Genomic DNA, 19,923 nt, shown 5'->3' with positions numbered 1-19,923 from the left:
GAAAATGAACTCAATCATTACTTTTTCTTTACTAATACACAATAATAACAGGGATTGGTTAGAGTTACAAGCAGGAGCAAGATGTAATGTGAGCAGTACATAGTAATAGCAGTGGCAAGCAGATTTCCTAAACATATTACATTCGATTCTTTTAACAGTTTATTATGGTCAGATGGTTTTAGAACTGTTAAGAATTACTCGTACTCAGGGAAGTGCTCGTGGTATGAGTTTGCAGTTGTAAAAATAACCAAATGAGCTAAAGCAATTTTGGACAAGTTTCTTCATTTTCAGAAAACCTCGTAACATCTGCCTATGCTCTTTCAGCCTGGGAAATTCAACAGACAGCTGGCAGTTTTCTATTTTACCATTTACATGGCATTTGGTGAACTTCCTTAAAATTGTCCCCATGTATAAATAGAGTAGAGACACTGTCAAGAAGCCGCCTTAGTTATAGTTTGAGTAGTCTCGCAGTAGCTCAGGCTGTAATATAATTGCACAAAGGAGCAGGATCGTGATGAATAAAGGGACAGATATATTTTTACAAATCTGGCTTGTTAGAAAATACATTTCAGTGAATGAAAATATACTTGAAATTTTAAATTTTTTAATTACAATAAAAAACAGAATGGGTAAAGAATTGTTATTGAGACTGGAGACTTCTTTAGGAATTGAGTCTCCTGTGGTCTTGTCTCTTTAGATATTTCTCCCATTCTGAGAATGACCTGTGGCCAGAGGTTGTTGGCTAGTACTCAATTCCAGCTGTGGCATCAACCAGTGGGATGCAACTGGGGAAAGAAGAGCTTTAGGCTCAGAACAAGCTTAGAGAAACTAACCCACACCCCAAAAATCTGGATAGGGGGTTCCGTATAAAACTGGAAACACAAAAGTGGGTTGTGCCCTATTTTATATGACTATCTGGAAATATGGTCGATTGGGGAGTTACTGTTGCATTGGCTAAGGGCAGGTCCTCACTACAGGGGGGGTCGATTTAATATATGCAAATTCAGTTACGCGAATAGCGTAGCTGAATTTGACCTACCGGAGCCGACTTACCCCGCTGTGAGGACGGCGGCAAAATCGACCTCCGTGGCTCCCTGTCGACGGCGCTTACTCCCACCTCTGCTGGTGGAGTAAGAGTGTCGATTCGGGGATCGATTGTCGCGTCCCGACGTGATAATTCGATCCCCGAGAGATCGATTTCTACCCGCCAATTCAGGTGGGTAGTGTAGACCTAGCCTAATACACGTTTGGCTAAGATACAGTTGATACTTTTGTTACACGTTTTCATAGTGGTGCTTGGGAGTTGAAACCCTGATAAGTTCTAGTTTCTGTACAGTGACTTGCCACGTGAGCTGTGATAGTAACCATTCTGTGTTCCTTAACAGCTGCTGTAAAACAAGAACAAGGGAACTGTAGCAATGCCCTGCACTTTTAATCTAACCTTTACTTGAGGAGCACTAGATGAGCTTTGTTGTGCAGAAACCTAAAAAGCAGTGTCACAGTTTTACTGCTAGCAGAAGTGTTACCATGGGAACAAATTTAGCACAGCTGAAAGCCGACAGGCAGCTAGAAATTGAAAAGGGTAGAAGTTCCAAAGGCAATTTGGAGTTTCTGGTTTTATTTCTAAAACACCATGTTTAAGTCATTGTCAAAAATTCTCTTTAGTAGCTACAAAAAAAAATTCCTGAGCTTTAGGTATTGTGTACTTGATATGAAAGCACATGGTGTAGTGTGTACTAGCTAATAGAACCTATATGCAATTTTGAGATCACAGCTGCCTGCCTCAGAACTCATTGATGAAACATGAAAATAACCACATCTATGGAATATACTCCAGGGTGCCACATCATATATATGCTGTTCATCTGCTGCCAGTATCTGTCCTAGAATCTCAAGTTTAACAAGATATATGTGCATGGATACCTTGGTTCAGCTGTGACTTACTAACTGCATCTTTTGAATCGCTCTAGAAAAGACAAAAGTGTGTTACCTCAAAACAAGACAACATACTAATTAGCCACAATGAAGACTTCCTTCATCGCTCAAAATATGAGCATCCCCTCTGCCAATTTGTATATAAATACACCGAGAATCATGCTTGCTTTTTGGGGGATTGGGGTGGGGAAGACGCATCTTGAAGCTCAACTACTGTCTGAATGAAAAGCCTGAACTCCTGCTCACTTACCAGGAAAAGCTCTTTTACTAAGCTTCCATTGACTCCAAAATCTGCAGCATCAGACCTTAAATGTGACAGAGGTTCCACTGGAATGTCTGGTTTTATTCCCAACAAAGACTTCATTAATTAAGGGGGAAGTTTAAAGTCTCCAAATGCAGATCTAGACATAGCTGACTATATAATGGACAAGAAAGAGCTGGAGGAGAGGTAGGGAGAATAAAAAAACTACCTGTGTCTTATAACACTCAGGCTTACAAACCACATTGGCATAATCAGTGTATGTAATCAAAAATCCATCAGAACAAAATGTGACACAAAAGATCACTTGGCTTTTGTTATATTACATCTTTCTTCAATATGTTGTCTATGTAGTTTGTAGGCTCCCTAGGGCAGAACCCTCGTGATCCCACTTGTCTCTGTAAAAATGCCTACCACATCTTGGTGCTATATAAATAAAATATTTAATTTTGTAACATGCTTCAGGATTCTGTCTTCTAGTTTTGCTTAGGGGAGGGATGTAGTAGGCAATGTTACAACATGACTCAAAACTAACTTTTTATTTACTCAGTTTTCTTGCCAAGGGAAGTCAAGGGAAATATTTGAGCTATGCAAATAAATTACAATGAAATTCCCACAGAATGTATTACATTTAGTGTGTTTACACTGAGTGAATTTCTGCATGTAAAGAATGGATGTGAGCATCTCTTGACTGTTTTATTATGAAAGGGACAGCTGATGATGCTGACAATTTGAATAATGGACTTTGCAATTCTGCAGCTGTTACAGACGCTCTCCGACTTACACAAGCGTTCTGTTCTGGAACACCTTGCATACAGTGCCATAATGAGGGCGAGGCGAGTGAGGCGGAAGGTGAGGGGCGCAGAAAGTCTCTCCTTCGGTGGCAAGTCTTTCCCTCCGAGAGGGACCCGCTGCCAAAGAGCTGGACGTGCCGCCCCGTCCCTTGCCTCGGGCGCAAAAATCCCTAGTTATGGCTCTGCTTGTGTAAGTCGAATTTTGCGTAAGTCGAGGACATATACCTGACGACAATTACACAAAAAACCAAACCAAAAAACCACTTAAGGAACTTTTTCCGTAAATGCGGGTTTGCGTAACCCGGGGAGCGTCTGTACATCGTTAAAGATGCTGCATTCCTGCACCCCAGGCTGACATAAATAACTGAATAACTCATTTGAATTTATTTGCTGAATATCTTCGAATAGAGGAATTTGAAATCTCCTCTTAGGTGAAAGAATAACTAAATTCAAACTATTTGGGTGTAAATATTTAAAATTAGAGCTGGTATGGATCAGTTGTAGTCAGATAAGTTACATGGTGGTATTTCTGCCTCCTGAATGGATGAGTGCAGCAGCACTTCCAGTATGAGGACTTGTACAAAATGAACATTTGTTTTCTGTGAGAACTTACACATGCAGATTTGGAATAAACTTTCCAGTTTTGCAGTAAGACGTGTAATCATTCATGTTTGTGGAAAGCAAATAATAAAGGGGATGTGAACAGTCACCATTTTAAAACCAGGAAACGTGTAAATACAAACAAAAGCCCTAACCCTGCATTCCTATGCACCCAAAGTCCCAGTTGCTTCAGAACCACAATTTGTCATTGTGATGAAGCTGACTGACCAAATCTCCAGCCATATTGTCACATTGCAACAGCTGCCAGATGCCAGCTGAAAATAAATGAAATCCAAATAAGACAATTCAAAACATTCATCAGGGAACAAGCCCCACCTCAGATATCTAATGAGCAACAGAAGACCATATAATAGACAGAACATTACATAAACTGACTTTAAAAAAAACAACTGTTTAATTATATATTTTAATTAAACTAATTAATATGTAAATTAATCAGAGGAGAGAGGGAAAACTTTAGTTAGTGTGAGTCTAACCCACAGACCACTTGGGGGGTGATGTTCTGTCCCATCTAGTGGCATCAAGACCACTTAGAGAGAGAGATTGAGTCTGCTCTACAGCATTAGCTATGCACTAAGTTCCAGAGGTCCCCAGTTCAATCCTGCCTGTTGACAACCAGGGTATGTCAGCATTACATATGCAATAGAGAAACACCTCACATTAACTAAAACGTTCTTGATAGTAACCTTTAAAATCTACAATAGCCACAATTTAGGTGATTTGTGTTTTTTAAAAATGTTCAAATTTAATAAAACCAATTTGGAATACTCAATTTATTTCCTTCAAAAACTCTCATTAGCCGTCACAATTTTTTACCATTGACTTCAATGGAAACAGGATTTACCCAATATTTGTAGACTTATCCATGGCACAGAAATTGATTTTCCATGCTGTCAGCTGTAGGAATTACTAAAACTTGGATTACTGAAATAACACCAATGTAATGTAGTTTTGTGCTGTGTCTATTCCTATCCCCTTAGAACTGCACTGAGATTTACCTACTGGTATTTATATAGCACACCTCAGAGAGAAAATATTTTAAATGTTATCTAGTCTTACTAGCAATGCATTGTACCTGCATAGTCCCACTTATTTCAATGGGACTGCTGCCACAAAGGGCTAGATTTGGCCCTCCTTACTCAGGGTTATTATAGTCTGGTGGGAGAATTGGGAATCAAAGTTTATTGAAAGGGCTCTATAATTTTAAATAAATTAAAAAATTCACAAAAATAAAGCATTAGTTTTTCCTGTCAATCACCACTCACTGCTTTTATTTGAGGAACAACACTATCTAAAATTATGTCTATTTCACAAGCTTACATGTAATCAGCTAAAAGGATCAGACAAAAGCAATTAATTTTGCCTAGACTATTATGTTTAGGTCCCAGGCTTGAAAGTATAATTTATGAAGTATTTCACCCTGTATTGCAATAATTCAGCTAATTAATATGGACTCAGCACTAAACACTGTACTTGTACAGTTACTTCTATAAGGCATATATATATATATTTGCATTGAAAAAATCAACATACTAAAGTTCAAATTTAATATTTACTTTCTTAGTGGTGTCTATGAAAATATTTTTTCTCTATAATCTTTCTTTTAGTATAGCACTGGTGATAGAAATATTTTATGGGAATTACAACTCAATATATGTTTTTCTTTATAAAGATATATACAACTTTGAGGCAGTATTTTTGATGGACAGCAGAATTCATAAAGAGCTTTTGTGTGCTTCTGTGTTCTGAAGTTTATGAAATCCACTTTGAGAAGTAACTTGATTAAAAAAGAAACTGCACCAATGCACAGCCAGAGGCTGACAATTAAAACTAATACATAACCACATGAACATCATATTTATATAGTTAACATTTTTCAAGAGGCGCAGTACTAACATATAGTATTATACATTTGGCACTAATGTTTGCCATTGGTCCAGCAATTGGCAAAATTTGTTTCCTATGTATAAATTTCTGTTTGAACGTTAGATCTGGCTAGACATACGTTTACTATTTATAAAAAATACTTAGACAGTAAGCTCACGTTGAATAACTAGGTCTACTGTATTCTGGAAACTCTTCAGTAGTAATACAGCTTTCTCATGTTCCATATGTACAAAACTGTGTCCATTTGCCTGTAACACACAAATAAAAACAGGAAATAATCAAATAAAGTTATGTTTAGCACTTTTTACTTTTTTTGGGGGAGAGCTGAAAATTAAAGTAAAAGAAACCTGATGGTTCAAAGATTAAAAAGAACATTGGACTACTTTGTGATTACTTTTGATGGGTGGAAATGTGATTCCATACCTTGAAGAGAATAACAATAACATTCTAATTAAATAATAATAGTGTAACAATTCACTTCTTATAACTTTTAAAAAAAATCCTGCTATAGCAGTATCTTACACAACAGAGCTATAAAATTAGAAATTTAACTGAACCATCAAAGGTATAGATTTAATCTCAGGATACATAAAGTAGATGTTACCCCAGCAAGCATGGTTTGTTGAGTGACAAAGCATAAGAAAGTTAGTTCCAGAGGTCTCCAAGCAAGCAGATGTAGCCAAGTATGTACGTGTTATGCTACCATCATCTAGCGGTGACAGAAGGGAGGGAAGGACTCGATATGGAAAAAGTGGATATGTCAGCTGAATAAAGAGTGAGCTATCTGCAGTGAGAGCCTGAGGGTGAAGTTACTCTGTGTGGAACTCCTAAATGAAGCTATTGGTAGTCCTGCATGCAGAGGGGCTGCAGGCTGAGCCCTATACTCAGGGAGCATGCCCTCTGAATCTATCCATAATCTTAGCAATTTATAAGGTGCTTTTCCCTGTAGTTTCCAAATGACATTTCCACAGAAGTTAATTCTGCCTAATGCATCATTAACTACTAACAGAAAAGCAGTTCACAATGAGAGGGAAAATGGCAGATGGGTAACTATGTATTAGGAGGATAGATACTGCTGAGCAAGTTGCTTACATCTAGTTCTATCTAATCTCTACTTTGCCTATCGTAGTATCTAGACACCGTAACAGACAGACCTGGTGCTCCCACCTCAGAAGTACAAAGATCCAGCTCTTGAGTTGAGTCTAAGCATATCACCATGGGGGCACATCACACCAGTTTGTGGACAAGCTACCGAAGGTAAATGTGTCAAAGCATAAGACTACTGATTACATGACATAAGCATTTCCAGGCGTATGATCACTCCACATACTGCTACAGACAGCAGTCACAACATGGCCCCAACACAACACAGTCACATATGCTCCCTTGTATGCAGGACCTTGTCAACTAGAAACAACAGTCCAGAGGGATTTTTTTTTTTTTTTTTTTTTTTTTTTAGTCCTGCATTCTTTCACAGGACTAAAATGCCACAGTACTCTCTTGCTGCAAGTTCTTGGGGCCATAGAATTTCTGCCTCCTTTCAGTGTTTTCATGTTATGTCCAGAAGATGTGTAACTGTAGATTATTTCAATTTGTGCTATTTTTCAAGTACTTTATCCACTTCTGACTGCTGGTATGCTGTGGCTCACATGCTCTTTAGGAGAATGTCTTCACTGCACTTTTTTCTGTAGGCTAGTGTTTTAATCATATCTTCTGTTGCGTCCAAAAAATTACACACAAAAAATTACGTGTATGTTGTATTAGACCAGATTCTGTTCTCATTTACATTAGGAAAAATCAGGAGTAACTGCACTGAATTCAGGCCCACCACAGAAAGCTGAATGGTAGATGTGATAGGAGGGTCTGGAATTTTAAACCATGAATAGATTACTTATAAAAACATGATGATTTCATTACGTTTTTAAAAATAGGAAGTGATGACTATAAATCCCAAGAAAAAATGCTCTATTTTGAGAGAATTGGTGTGAACTAGATGGGCCAAATTCTGCTTTTGGTTACATAAGTCTAAGTCTGGATTAACTTCCCTAAATTCCAAATGATGTTGTCTCTCACACACATGCAACTCTCTACACAAACACTGCATAAAGTTGTCATCAGTTTTGGCAGTTTTACTAAGTCACTAAATTAGAATGTCTAGGGGCAAGAAACAGGATCTCTTGATGAAAGATATTTCACTTTTGGTCTATGCAAGTCCAAGGTACAAAAGCTCATCTGTTTACATGGGCTTTTGTCAAAGATAGGAGAGGTGACTGAAGAGGCAGGTTCCAAGTGGTTTGGGCTAGAAGTAAATTTTGTTCTGATATTTGTTGTTTATTGTTTTTTGAGGTTTGAATTTTAGTGGAGAAGTACATTTCATAAATTAAAAATAAAGAAATTATAATATCTAAGCGGGACTGCAATTTCTGAAGAAGCTATACGTGGGTCCAGATCCTGTTCTACTTGAACACATCCATCGTCTTGAAAAAGCAAAGGATCAGGCGTGGTGTGTGGTGAATAAATGGAAGAGTCCATTTTATTCTGTTGTTCATGAAACATGAAGATCATCTCATTTGAGAGGCAACCGCACAGTTGAAAGCTTCAACAACACACAAATGTATAATGGATGCAAAGGATTCAGGATGCAAACTTCTGACGGTGGGGAAACAGAAGGTAGGGAAAGTGCCATGTAATAACAGCGTAGTAGCTACAGCAGTTATGTACATGTACTTTAAAAGTATAAGTAAAGAAGTAACAGGCAGAACCATGCTGAAAAGAAAGACAACACTACAGTAAAGAGCAACTCCTTTTATTAATTTTTGTTTTACTTCATACAGTAATATAATTTAGCACTGAGAAACAGGGTACAAATATCAGGCAGAAAAAGGTTTCAAAGGCATTCATTTGTATGTCAAAAAGCAAACCCCCAAAAGGACACGCTGGCATTCAGGGCTGTGTTTGGGGCCTCCTTGGCCCCTAGCGTTATACACAGCGACCTCATGAGCTGATCTTTGTTACAGCAAAGTCACACAGTTACCTGCAATCTGTTCCACTCACTTAGAATAAGCCAAAGAACAGTGCAATCTCATCCACAAGATGCTTGGTTCTGCAAGTGAGGGTTGCATAGGACCAGCCCTAGTCACTGGAGAAACCCTTTTACAGAGGGAGTATTTCCCAGGGTGCCAGTTTACTCCGCATTACACTTCCAGAGCAGCCGAAACAGGCCACAACTGGAAAGAAAATTCTCTTTTAGGTAACATATTGATAAATGACAGTCAGGAATCCTCTATTTCTTTCAGCCTATGTGCTGTATTCACCCCACTCCCTGTAACACATGCTATTAAATCCATGTATATCTAGGATTTATGGGCCTTGCTTTCCATTGCCTTGTACCCTGTATAGTTATTTAGATCTAATTCCTGACAAAACAGTATGTTAAGACGGAGGCAAGGTTGAGAGTACATATCAATAATTTACTGTAAAAATAGATTACAGGGATGTTGTAATTATCTCCCCCCAAAATAAAATAAAAACAAAACAAAGAATTACAAATCCAGGAAATTCAGTTACGATTAAAGTTAAAATGAATCCAAACATATTAAAGTATAGAAATGTACAGTGAGGACACCTAAACAACCTTAACTCTGTCCTACAGTGATGACCATACAATTAAGATTAATGCATTTTAGTGTCCAAAGCCCAGATTAAATTAAATAGATGGTTAATGACAAAGTAATTCCCCCCAACCCTCTATGATGTCACTGTGGTGTCAGTCCTACTGAGAACAATGAGAGATGGCAACCATTTTGAAAGAAGGTAATTCTTCACTGAATTCTCCAAGGAAGATTATTATATTACAGCTTCTACTGAATGACAAGCTTTCAGTTACAAAAACAAAATCAGGAATAAATGATTATTAATCCCTACAGTTTTTTTCCAAATGTAGCCTAGGCATTAAATGTCAGTGGGTAGTTTATAGAGTTGTATTATTTTGTTACCAAGAACATTCAAGACCAAAAAAAAAATCTTACATCCAAGAAAATAGCACTTACATAATGCAAAGTTATTGCAAAATGGGTGTAAAATGTTAACCAAGTGTAAGAGAAGAATTCTGATTTGGTAGTTTTACTTGCATTTTGCCTAGCAGTAACTGACTACACAAGACAATAGGCAATGGGGAATCAGATCCAGTAACTCTATTTTATTCTAAATTCTTTGACATCCGTCAGTTCTGTTTCTAATGGAGACCTCCTCTTTTATCTGCTACAGAGCAACCTTTGAGCTTTGAATGCCCAATGTCAAGTCAAATGAAGGCAACTGCATAAGCAGACTAGAAATTTCTCTACACCTGAACTGCATAACAGGCTTAGAGACTCAGTGCACCACAAAAGGCAACAAAAAGCATAGAAAAATCAGCCAAGGAATTGAAGACTCATCTCCACTCATGCTCCTACCACAGTTTTCCTTCCTTACCATCATTTCTGATTCAGATGCTTGTTGCTGCTTCAGAAGGTACAGCAAATCCTTCAGTCTTAGCTGAAGGATGACATTTCATTCTGAGTCACATTCCTAACAGCAGTTAAGAAGCAGGTATTTTTAACCTGGAGACCTTGACTGGAAGCCAAGAGACCATGAACACTCACAAACTTCATATGTAGGACATGAAGCACTGTAGCTCTGAATGGATATTTTCAGCTGCTCCCAGTCAGGACTCCAGAGAAAATGGAAAAGATGCTCTTTGTATTGCTGTTGCTCTATACTGTGTCAAATCTGGAGATTTTTCTGACCTAGTGATGGTGAAAATTGATAGGGAGCTATTGTACTGAGAAATTAAATATGATCCATCCCAAAGTTCCTACAGCTGAATGGCCTTGAAAAAGAAGGGACATTCAGTAATGAGCAGTTCTTCACCTGCAAAGCATGTGGTTTCCCTGTATCTTTAGCCCTGGCCCAATGTCTTTCCCTGAAACATTTGTAACTTGATTTACTCAGTGGGAACTACTGTAGATTGGGTCTGTATATTTGCCATTATTTCCCCACCATTCCTAAAAAAATTCAATGCTGACTTTAAAAAAAAAAAAAAAAACCAGGAAGGGCAGGCTTTTTTAGAAGAAATGTTCCCCATTCATGGGCCATATCAGATAGCAGGCATGTTATTGCAAAGACCCAACACATTTTACATGGGGCGAGCTAAACAGCTTCCCCGATAAACACACAAAAATCTCACTTTTGATACCTCAGACATTCTAAACATGCTCTACAATGGACTGTGTTATTTCTTCAGGACAGAAGATTGGCTCAGAAATGGGATCAGGAAGTATCTGCCTCTTCATGTGTTCTCACTGCCATCTGCAATGAAAAGAAATATGTTTTATAACATTTTTTCACCATTTATACCATCTTTACAGAAAAATCCTCATCAAGTCTAATTCAATGGGAGACTTACCAAGAATCCATCCCAAGTTTGTTGGCCAGAAATTAAGCAATGGCCAGGTTCTGAAATCTGAAAAAGGAAAGCATAGTGGCTGGGTTCTGGATAATTTGCCACTATGTTATCATTATTAATAACTTATTTACCGTGCATTTGGTGCAGAACAAACATTTAAGATGACAGTCCCTGCCCCCAGTTACTTACTGTCTAACTCAGACCCTGATAGTACAGTTCAATCACATATAATAACCCATATTGGCTTGTCAGAGGGTATTAAGATTCCCTGTGGTAAATAATCTCTGTTGGGGTGATTTAGCTGTATCTGGTAGTGAGATGAAATCCAACAGAGAAAGGGAAATTACCTCAAACACCTTTCAGCTTGATGATGGAAATTTAGCTTCTTCAAGCTAAAATGGGCCACTCTCTGACCCATTACTGGTTGTTGTATACCCATAGGTTAGATATACTTCCTAGCTCAGAGGAACTGGATTAGCCACATTTGTCTCAAGATGAATGCACAGTACAGCACATATAATCACCTTGGAAACAGAGTGATACTGTAAGGCCCCACAGGTGAGGTGAGGTTCTGTGGCCTGCAATGTGCAGGTCAGACTAGAAGATCACGATGGTTCCCCTTTGACCTTATAGTCCGAGTCTAGAACTCAGGCCTGTACAGCTACCAGGCAGCTGGCAGCTCCAGGTTGTCACCCAGCAGCAGCTGTAACTAACTTGTGCTTCACTTACTATGATCTGCTGTGGACCCAGCCCATGGGAAATTCTGTCTCAAGGGTTTGACAGACAGCAACCCTGTGGCTCCTTGCCCTATATAAACCCAAGGGGTATTCCAGGAAGTATCCAGACAACAGTATGGATCTTCTGTAGCTGCCATAACTGTTCCTTGCACTTGAATCACTGGCTTGACAACCTCTCCTGACTCGGACCCTGAAACCTGACTCAGACTTGGAGCCCTGGTATCGACCCTGGCCGGGCTTGACTACAAAATCCTCTCTTATCCCAGCTTTGGTTTTGCCCCTGCTCTGACTGCCCTTGGTGGAATAATGACAGATATTGGACCTGATCCTGGAAGGGGCACAGCACTTGCCACCTCTGTTGATTTTGGCTGGTATTTCTAAAGGAACTAATGGGAAGTAGGCACCCAAATCCCTTTGAAATTTAACAGAAGTTAGGCACCTAACTCCCTTAGACTCCTTTGAAATCCCAGACTGTGTAAACACTATATTAGCCACAGAGCAGTGACAAAGTCCATTGAGCTGAATATCCCCTTCTTCCCATGAAAACTGGACGAGTGGAGGAGGCCCACCACTGTCCCCTCTTTAGTACTACTGCAAGGTGCAGATTGAGGTCTCATCCTCTGCCATTTCCATGGCGGATGTAAAGGACAGTTACCTGTTCCGTAACTGGCGTTCTTCGAGATGTGTTGCTCAGGTGTATTCCACTATAGGTGTACGTGCTCACTACGTGCACCAATGCCGGAAGTTTTTCCCTTAGCAGTACCCGTAGAGGGGGAGCACCACTGCGACCCCTGGAGTGGTATCTGTATATTGCACCATAAAGGGGGCTGCATGCTCCCCCCACCCTCAGTTCCTTCTTGCCAGACAACTCCGACAGAGGGGAAGGAGGGCGGGATGTGGAATACACAGGAGCAACCCATCTCGAAGAACGCCAGTAACGGAACAGGTAACTGTCCTTTCTTCTTCGAGTGATTGCTCATGTGTATTCCACTATAGGTGACTCCAAGCTATACCTGATGGAGGTGTGGAGGAGTTTTAAGGGTTACCCGGGCGGAGTACCGCCCTACCAAACCCTGTGTCATCCCGTGCTTGGGAGACGATTGCATAGTGTGAGGAGAAGGTGTGGACAGAGGACCATGTAGCAGCCCTACATATATCCTGAATAGGGACGTGAGCCACATAGGCTGCTGACGAGGCCTGAGATCTCGTCGAATGAGCCTTCACTATAGGAGGCGGGGGAACTCCTGCCAGGTCGTAACAGGTGCGAATGCATGAGGTGATCCGGCAGGAGATCCGCTGGGTAGAGACCGGACGCCCCCTCATGCACTCGGCCGATGCAATGAACAGCTGGGGGGGACTTCCTAAATGGCCTGGTTCTGTCTAGGTAGAAGGCCAGCGCTCTGCGGACATCTAACATGTGCAGACAGCGTTCCTCATTAGAGGAATGGGGCTTAGGGCAGAGGATAGGGAGGAAAATATCCTGATCCATGTGAAAAGCCGAGACTACCTTCGGCAAAAAGGCGGGGTGAGGGCGGAGCTGTACCTTGTCCTTATGGAAGACCGTATACGGTGGTTCAGAGGTCAGAGCCCTGAGCTCGGAGACCCGGTGGGCTGAGGTGATAGCTACTAAGAACACCACTTTCCATGATAAGTGGGACCACGAACATGTGGCTAAGGGCTCGAAAGGAGGCCCGGTGAGGCGGGAGAGCACTAGGTTCAGGTCCCAGAGCGGGACCGGGGGTCTGGCGTAAAGGAATGCCCGATCTACCCCTTTTAGAAACCGGGACGTCATGTGATGTGAAAACACCGAAAGGCCCTGCACCGGGGGGGTGAAAAGCCGAAATGGCCTCCAGGTGTACCCTGATAGAGGAGGGCGCCTGCCCTTGGGTCCTAAGGGACAGGAGGTAATTGAGGACAAGCTGGATAGATGACGAAGAGGGAGAGGAACCTCTATCCCTCGCCCACATAGAGAACCGATACCATTTAGCCAGGTAGGTTCGACGTGTGGAGGGTTTCCTACTTTCCAGCAGGACCCGTCGCACATCCTCAGAACATCTCCCTTCCTCCTCATTCAACCACGGAGCAGCCACGCTGTCAAGTGGAGCGGGGCCAGGTTGGGATGGAGACTACCTTCCTCCTGGGAGAGGAGGTCCGGGTGGAGCGGCAGTCTGCGACGGGGGCCCGCTAAGAGTTGCACCAGGGTCCCATACCAATGTTGACGGGCCCAGTCCGGGGCTATGAGGATAACCCGCGCCCCGTCTGACTTCACCTTCTGTAGGACCCTGCCTATTAGGGGGAAGGGCGGGAAGGCGTACAACAGGGGCCCCGACCATGGGAGCAGGAACGCGTCTGAGATTGCACCCTCGCCCTCTCCCACCCTGGAGCAGAACCGGGGACACAGTCGATTCTGGGGGGTGGTGAACAGGTCTACCTGGGGAGTGCTCCACTGCAGGAAGATCCACCTGACCACCTCCCTGTGTAGGGACCACTCGTGCTGTTGGGAGAACACCCTGCTCAGGGGGTCCGCAAGCGTGTTGCTCTTGCCGGGCAGGTAAAAGGCCCTCAGGAGGATGTCGTGGGCTATACAGAACTCCCACAGGAGCTGGTCTTCCTGGCATAAAGCCCGGGAACGTGTGCCCCCTTACCTGTTGACATAATACATCGCGGTCGTATTGTCCGTGAGAACGCTGACCACCTTCCCCTCTATGTGCTGGTGGAAGGCCACGCACGCCAGGCGCACGGCCCTGAGTTCCCTGACATTTATGTGCAGGGTCAGTTCCTCGGGAGACCACATACCCTGGGTCTTGAAGTCCCCCACGTGGGCTCCCCAGCCCAGGTCCGAGGCATCCAACTCTAGATCTAGTGAGGGAGGGGGCTCAGCATGTTGCTCGGGAGAGACCACCAGTGCAGGTCTGCCACCACTGTCGGCAGTACTGTAACGACCTTGTCCAGGCCGTCCCTGGCCTGGAAGTACCGGGAGGCCAGCCAAAGCTGAAGGGGCCTCATCCTGAGCCTGGCATGTTGCACCACAGAGGTGCATGCTGCCATATGGCCTAGGATTTGAAGGCACACCCGTGCCGTAGTTACTGGAAAGGCCGTGACCGAGGCGATGAGAGCTTTGAGCATCTCGAACCTGTCCCATGGGAGGGAGGCTGTGGCCACCTGGGAATCTAACAGTGCTCCTATGAAGTTTGTGCGCTGAACCGGGACTAACGTGGATTTGTCCTCATTTACCACCAGGCCTAGAGCCCCGCAGGTGTTTAGCAGGAAATTCATCTGCTCCTGTACCTGAGACCGGGACTTGCCCTTGAGCAGCCAGTCGTCGAGGTACAGGAAGATCTGCAGCCCTTTCCTCCTGAGGTGGGCCGCCACCACCGCCATACACTTTGTAAAGACCCTGGGGGCAGTAGAGAGCCCAAAGGGGAGGACCGTAAACTGGTAGTGGTCCTGACCCACCAGGAAATGGAGGAAGCGCCTGTGACCTTCGAAAATATGGATGTGAAAATATGCATCATGGAGGTCCAGAGCCGTGAACCAATCCCCCGGGTCCAGGGATGGAATAATAGAGGCCAGGGACACCATGCGGAATTTGCAACGAACCAGGAACTGGTTGAGATTCCGCAGATTGAGGATGGGCCGCAGGCTACCCTTTGCCTTCGGGATGAGGAAATACCCGGAGTAAAATCCCTTGCCCTGGAATTCCCGAGGTACCCTTTCCACCGCTCCCAGGGAGAGGAGGCACTCTACCTTCTGGTTGAGGAGGGGGGCATGCTCCGGGTCCCCAGCCAGCTCCCGGGCTGGCGGATGGTGAGGAGGGGCCGAAACGAACTCCAACCTGTACCCTTGGGAGATGGTGCTGAGGACCCATCGGTCTGACGTTATATGGGACCATTGCAGTCGGAAGGCTGATAAACGGTTGGTAAAACTCAACTTTATTAACTGGGGGGGGGTACACTGGCAACAGGCCCGGAGACCACCCGCAACGAGTCAAAAACGCCGTTTCCCTGGCCTCTTGGCCTTCAAGGGCCCAGGTCATGGGGCCGAACGGGACTGGCGTTGGGACCGACGCCTCTGCTCTCTCTGCCTCTTAGGTGGGGGCTCATATCTGCCCCGTGCAGGGGAAGCCGAGGGCTGCAGTCTGGGCTTGTCCTTGGCTGGCAGGACATACAGACCAAGTGTCTGCAGGGTGGTGTGGGAGTCCTTCATCCCGTGCAGATGGGTGTCTGTCTGGTCTGCAAATAATGCTTTGCCATCAAATGGCAGGTCCTGCATTATAGACTGGGACTCCACCGACAGTCTCGAGAGGGAAAGCCACGATGCACGCCTCATGGAGATAGCCGTGGCCATTGAACGAGCCGCCGTGTCAGCTGCATCTGAGGCGGCCTGGAGAGCTGCTTTCGCTACTGCTGTATCCTCGTCAAGCAGCGCTTTGAACTCTTTCCTGTCCTGCTCTTGGAGGGAGGGCTCGAATTTTGGCAAAGAGCCCCACAAATTAAAATCAAAGTGACTCAGGAGGGCTTGGTGGTTTGCCACCCTGAGTTGGAAACTGGCTGAGGAATAAACCTTTTTGCCAAATGTGTCCAGTCTCCTGGCCTCCTTATCCTTCGGGGTTGGTGCGGGCTGCCCGTGCCGCTCACGGTGGTTGACCGACCACCACCACCGAGTTCGGAGTGGGGTGGGTGTAAAGATACTCGTGCCCTTTTGTGGGCACGAAGTATTTATGTTCTGCCTTCTTAGAGATAGGTGGGAGGGAGGCTGGGGTCTGCCACAGGCCCGTGGAGATGTTTGCCACCCTGGTGAAGTGGCAGTGCCACGCGGCCCGGTGCCGAGGAGGAAAGGACATTGAAAAGATTGTCCAATGGTTCCTCCATCTCCTCCGCCTGCAGGTGTAGGTTGGCGGCTACACGTCGGAGGAGCTCCTGGTGCGCCTTGAAATCTTCTTGAGAAGGAAGAGGGGGTGCCGCTATGGACTCATCTGGTGCCTGCGGGGCGACCAGGACGGACCTGAGAGCATTGGGTGGTGCCGGTATGCCACAGTCTGCATCAGGGACCAGTTGCGGTGCCGTCGGCGCGGCACCCAAGGACTGCCCTTGGTGCCTAGACGGGGACGCAGAGCAGGCTTGGGATGCCCCCACCACGGAGCGGGGCCTCGGCAGTGCGGGCACCTGGGGCCACCTGGGGCCACCTGTCCTTGCCAGGGTGCCCCTTGCCACTGCGCCGCCTGGGGTCCCACCAGGGTTATCTGTTCCTGGGGAATGGCGCGGCCCAGGGAGGGGCGGCTGGGAGCCAAGGCAGAGGTGGCCGAGGATCGCACGGGGCCATGGGAGCGGCTCGAGCGGTGCCGTCCACGCCGGCTCCTGCCAAGGATTTCGACCTCGACGATGAATAGGCATAGACGTCGGAGGGCGTATCCGTGGACTCTCTTTGGAGGCTCCGGGCGCGGTGCCGCGGTGCCACTGAGTGCCAGTATGCACTCTGAACCTGGTGATCATCACGGTATGATCAGCGGTGCCGTCGGCGTCGAGATCCGCTCTCACTTGACGCGGAGCGTCGACGCTTCCCATGCCGGCGCCTGCTGCCTCTGTGGGTCGAGGACGACTCAGGCGATTCACTCCCAGGCGACCCCGACAATGGAGTAGAGGTATGTCTGGGGCTATGTGAGGGCCCGGCAGATCGGAAGGAGGTCTCCACAACCAACGTAGCCGGTGAGGGCTGGGAGCCCAACGGTGGTTTCCCTCGGGACCAGGGCCCGCTCGGTAACGGCATGGCGAAGATGTCGCGCACCGCCTGGGCTGCCTCCGGCGTGGAGGGAACCCATATCGGTGGGGAGGTCCACGTGGACAGGGCCGGACTACTCCGCTCCGCACAAGTCGGAGGTCTGGGCCCCGACAGGGATCGTGGGCTGGCCAACTCAGGTCCGGCCTCACCCTGTCCTTCTCACAGCGTCGCTGGGATTTGCCCTGCTTCTTGGCCGGGGAGCGGTGCCAACTGGTGGACGGGGCTTCGCTCCGCACCGATGACGTGGCACCCAGGGCCAGGTCGGGTCGGCACGCCGGTGCCGGGGCCAATGCAGATTCCATAACGAGGGCCCGGAGACGAATCTTGCGCTCACGTTTAGTCCGGGGCTTAAACAATTTTCAAATTTTGCACTTCTCACTTATGTGAAACTCGCCCAGACAGCGAAGACATTCGGAGTGCGGATCGCTTCTGGGCATGGAATTGCGACAGGAGTCACATGACTTGAAGCCTGGGGCATGGGGCATGCCCCGAGCCAGGCTACCAACTAGAGAAGCTATCTATCGATGAACAAGTGCCACTAAGGCTAGAAGCACTGCAGCCAAGGCTGGAGCACAAAGTTCCGACTACCTTCACTGGCGGCAAGAAGGAACTCAGGGTGGGGGGAGCACGCAGCCCCCTTTATGGCACGATATACAGGCGCCACTCCAGGGGTCGCAGTGGTGCTCCCCCACTACGGGTACTGCTAAGGGAAAAACTTCTGGCACTGGTGCACGTGGTGAGCACGCACACCTATAGTGGAATACACATGAGCAATCACTCGAAGAAGAACTCCTGCATCCCTCACAGCCCCAAAGAAACTGCACAGGGATGCTCAGAGGGCTAGGGCGGACAGGAGCTCATTTGCATGACTTGCCCATCCTTCTTGAACAGCTTCTGCCTGTAGAGCAGCAGGTCCCCGTTTTTCCACTCTGCTCATCACATTAAACATACTAAGGACTGGTGAGCCCTGTGAGCAGTCGTTTCACATATATACCCTGCCTTTAGGAGACTATATCTTGCACAACCAACTTTTTCTCCAAGTTATCTCCATTTTTTGTTTTGAGAGTTGGCAAAGTTTGCTCACTTGAGCATGAGCTTTTCTTTCCCCAATCACTTTGTATTGTGTACCCATCAAATATAGGAAACACTTCTTGGTAAGTAGCAAATAATCTTGATGGCCAGCATTCATTCAGGGCAAGGTTCTGCCACCATTAGACCTTTGGAGTAGTTCCACCGAAGTAAATGGTCCTACTTGTAGAATAAGATACTATTCAATGTATGTAAGGGGGAAGAACTGAGGCATTATTTTTTATTTTTACTTTTTTACAGGGGAAAGTCATATTCTGCATTTTCTCATATAAATAACATGAAAATTGTCTGCCTGCTGCTTTCTGAAAATAATACTCTATGTTGATGTTGCTGGATTTGAAGGACATGAACATATGAAAGCAAAAGTTATCTGAAATAACTAGATATTTTTCTTGTCATGTTTTCTGGACTTGTACAGTATAGTTATTCATCTCTAAAACGATCTATTAAAATTCCTGCCATTTTTTATAACAATATAAATGTTTCTTACCTGATAAGCAGTTAAATTATCTATGAGTTTATGAGTGACAGAAGAAAGATATGAGAGTTCTGGTTGATAATGAGATATAGTTTAATGTTCCACAAAGAGGCCAAAAGGAAGCTACAGAAACAAATGACTTTTCATCCTCCAAATAATTAACACTTGGCATCAATACAGCACCTTCTACCTGAGGCTCTTAAAGCACTTTACAAACATTAATGAATTAAACCTCACAATAGTTCCATGTGATATCTGTATTAATATCCCCTTTTATAAGTGATGATATTGGCATACAAAATGTTTAAGTGACAACGGGTATGTCTACACATAAACCGTTACAACAGAACCACTGTAGCACTTCAGTGTAGACACTGCCTATGCCGATGGGAGGGATTCTCCCATCAGTGTAGGTAATTCACTTCCCTGACAGTAGGTAGGTCAACAAAAGAATTCTTTCATTGACCTAATGCAGTTTACGCTGGGGGCTATGCTGATGTAAGTTTCCAGTGTAGACCAACCCTTACTTAGTTAAAGAAGTCTGATGCAGAACTGGGAATGGAACACAGATGTCTTGAGTCCCAGGACTCTCCATATCAAAACCATAAGAAAACTATCTGGTCTTAAAGTTTGAACAGTCATATTCAGCTATGAATTAATAACAACCAGAGAATTCTGTTATTGTGTTCACTGTGAATATGACAAATTATTCTTAACCTAATACAATAATTAGTACATCTTTTATCCTCATTTCAGTGACTTCTTTATAACAATAAACAATAAATATCTTCATGGCTTTAAAACAGACAAAACCAACCCGTTAAAATCCCTGAATTACATTTTCAATTTATTTCAGTTGAACTTTATTGATAATCTGAGAGTACAAAAACTCCAGAATAATT

The 19,923-nt window shown here is 44.7% G+C and overlaps 1 protein-coding gene across 15 annotated transcripts in view; it reads right to left on the bottom strand.

Annotated features, from left to right (window-relative positions):
* Positions 1-5,206: 5,206 nt before the first annotated feature.
* The window catches only part of LRRC7 (leucine rich repeat containing 7), a 349,370-nt gene continuing 334,653 nt past the window's right edge, over positions 5,207-19,923 (bottom strand). For 8 of the 15 annotated variants that reach the window (XM_008172560.4, XM_008172571.4, XM_065554028.1 and 5 more), the window contains one exon: positions 5,207-5,744. In XM_008172560.4, coding sequence (XP_008170782.1) covers positions 5,637-5,744 — 108 coding nt within the window. In that variant the 3' untranslated portion in view covers positions 5,207-5,636. Of the gene's footprint in view, positions 5,745-8,286; positions 10,843-10,939; positions 10,997-19,923 lie in introns of those variants that run through there. The other 7 variants (XR_010589656.1, XM_065554030.1, XM_008172565.4 and 4 more) reach the window with 5 other exon arrangements.

This window comes from Chrysemys picta, chromosome 8 (genome assembly GCF_011386835.1).
Source record: "Chrysemys picta bellii isolate R12L10 chromosome 8, ASM1138683v2, whole genome shotgun sequence".
In the NCBI taxonomy this organism is placed as follows: domain Eukaryota; kingdom Metazoa; phylum Chordata; order Testudines; family Emydidae; genus Chrysemys; species Chrysemys picta.
This window is presented reverse-complemented; position numbering and strand designations above follow the sequence as displayed.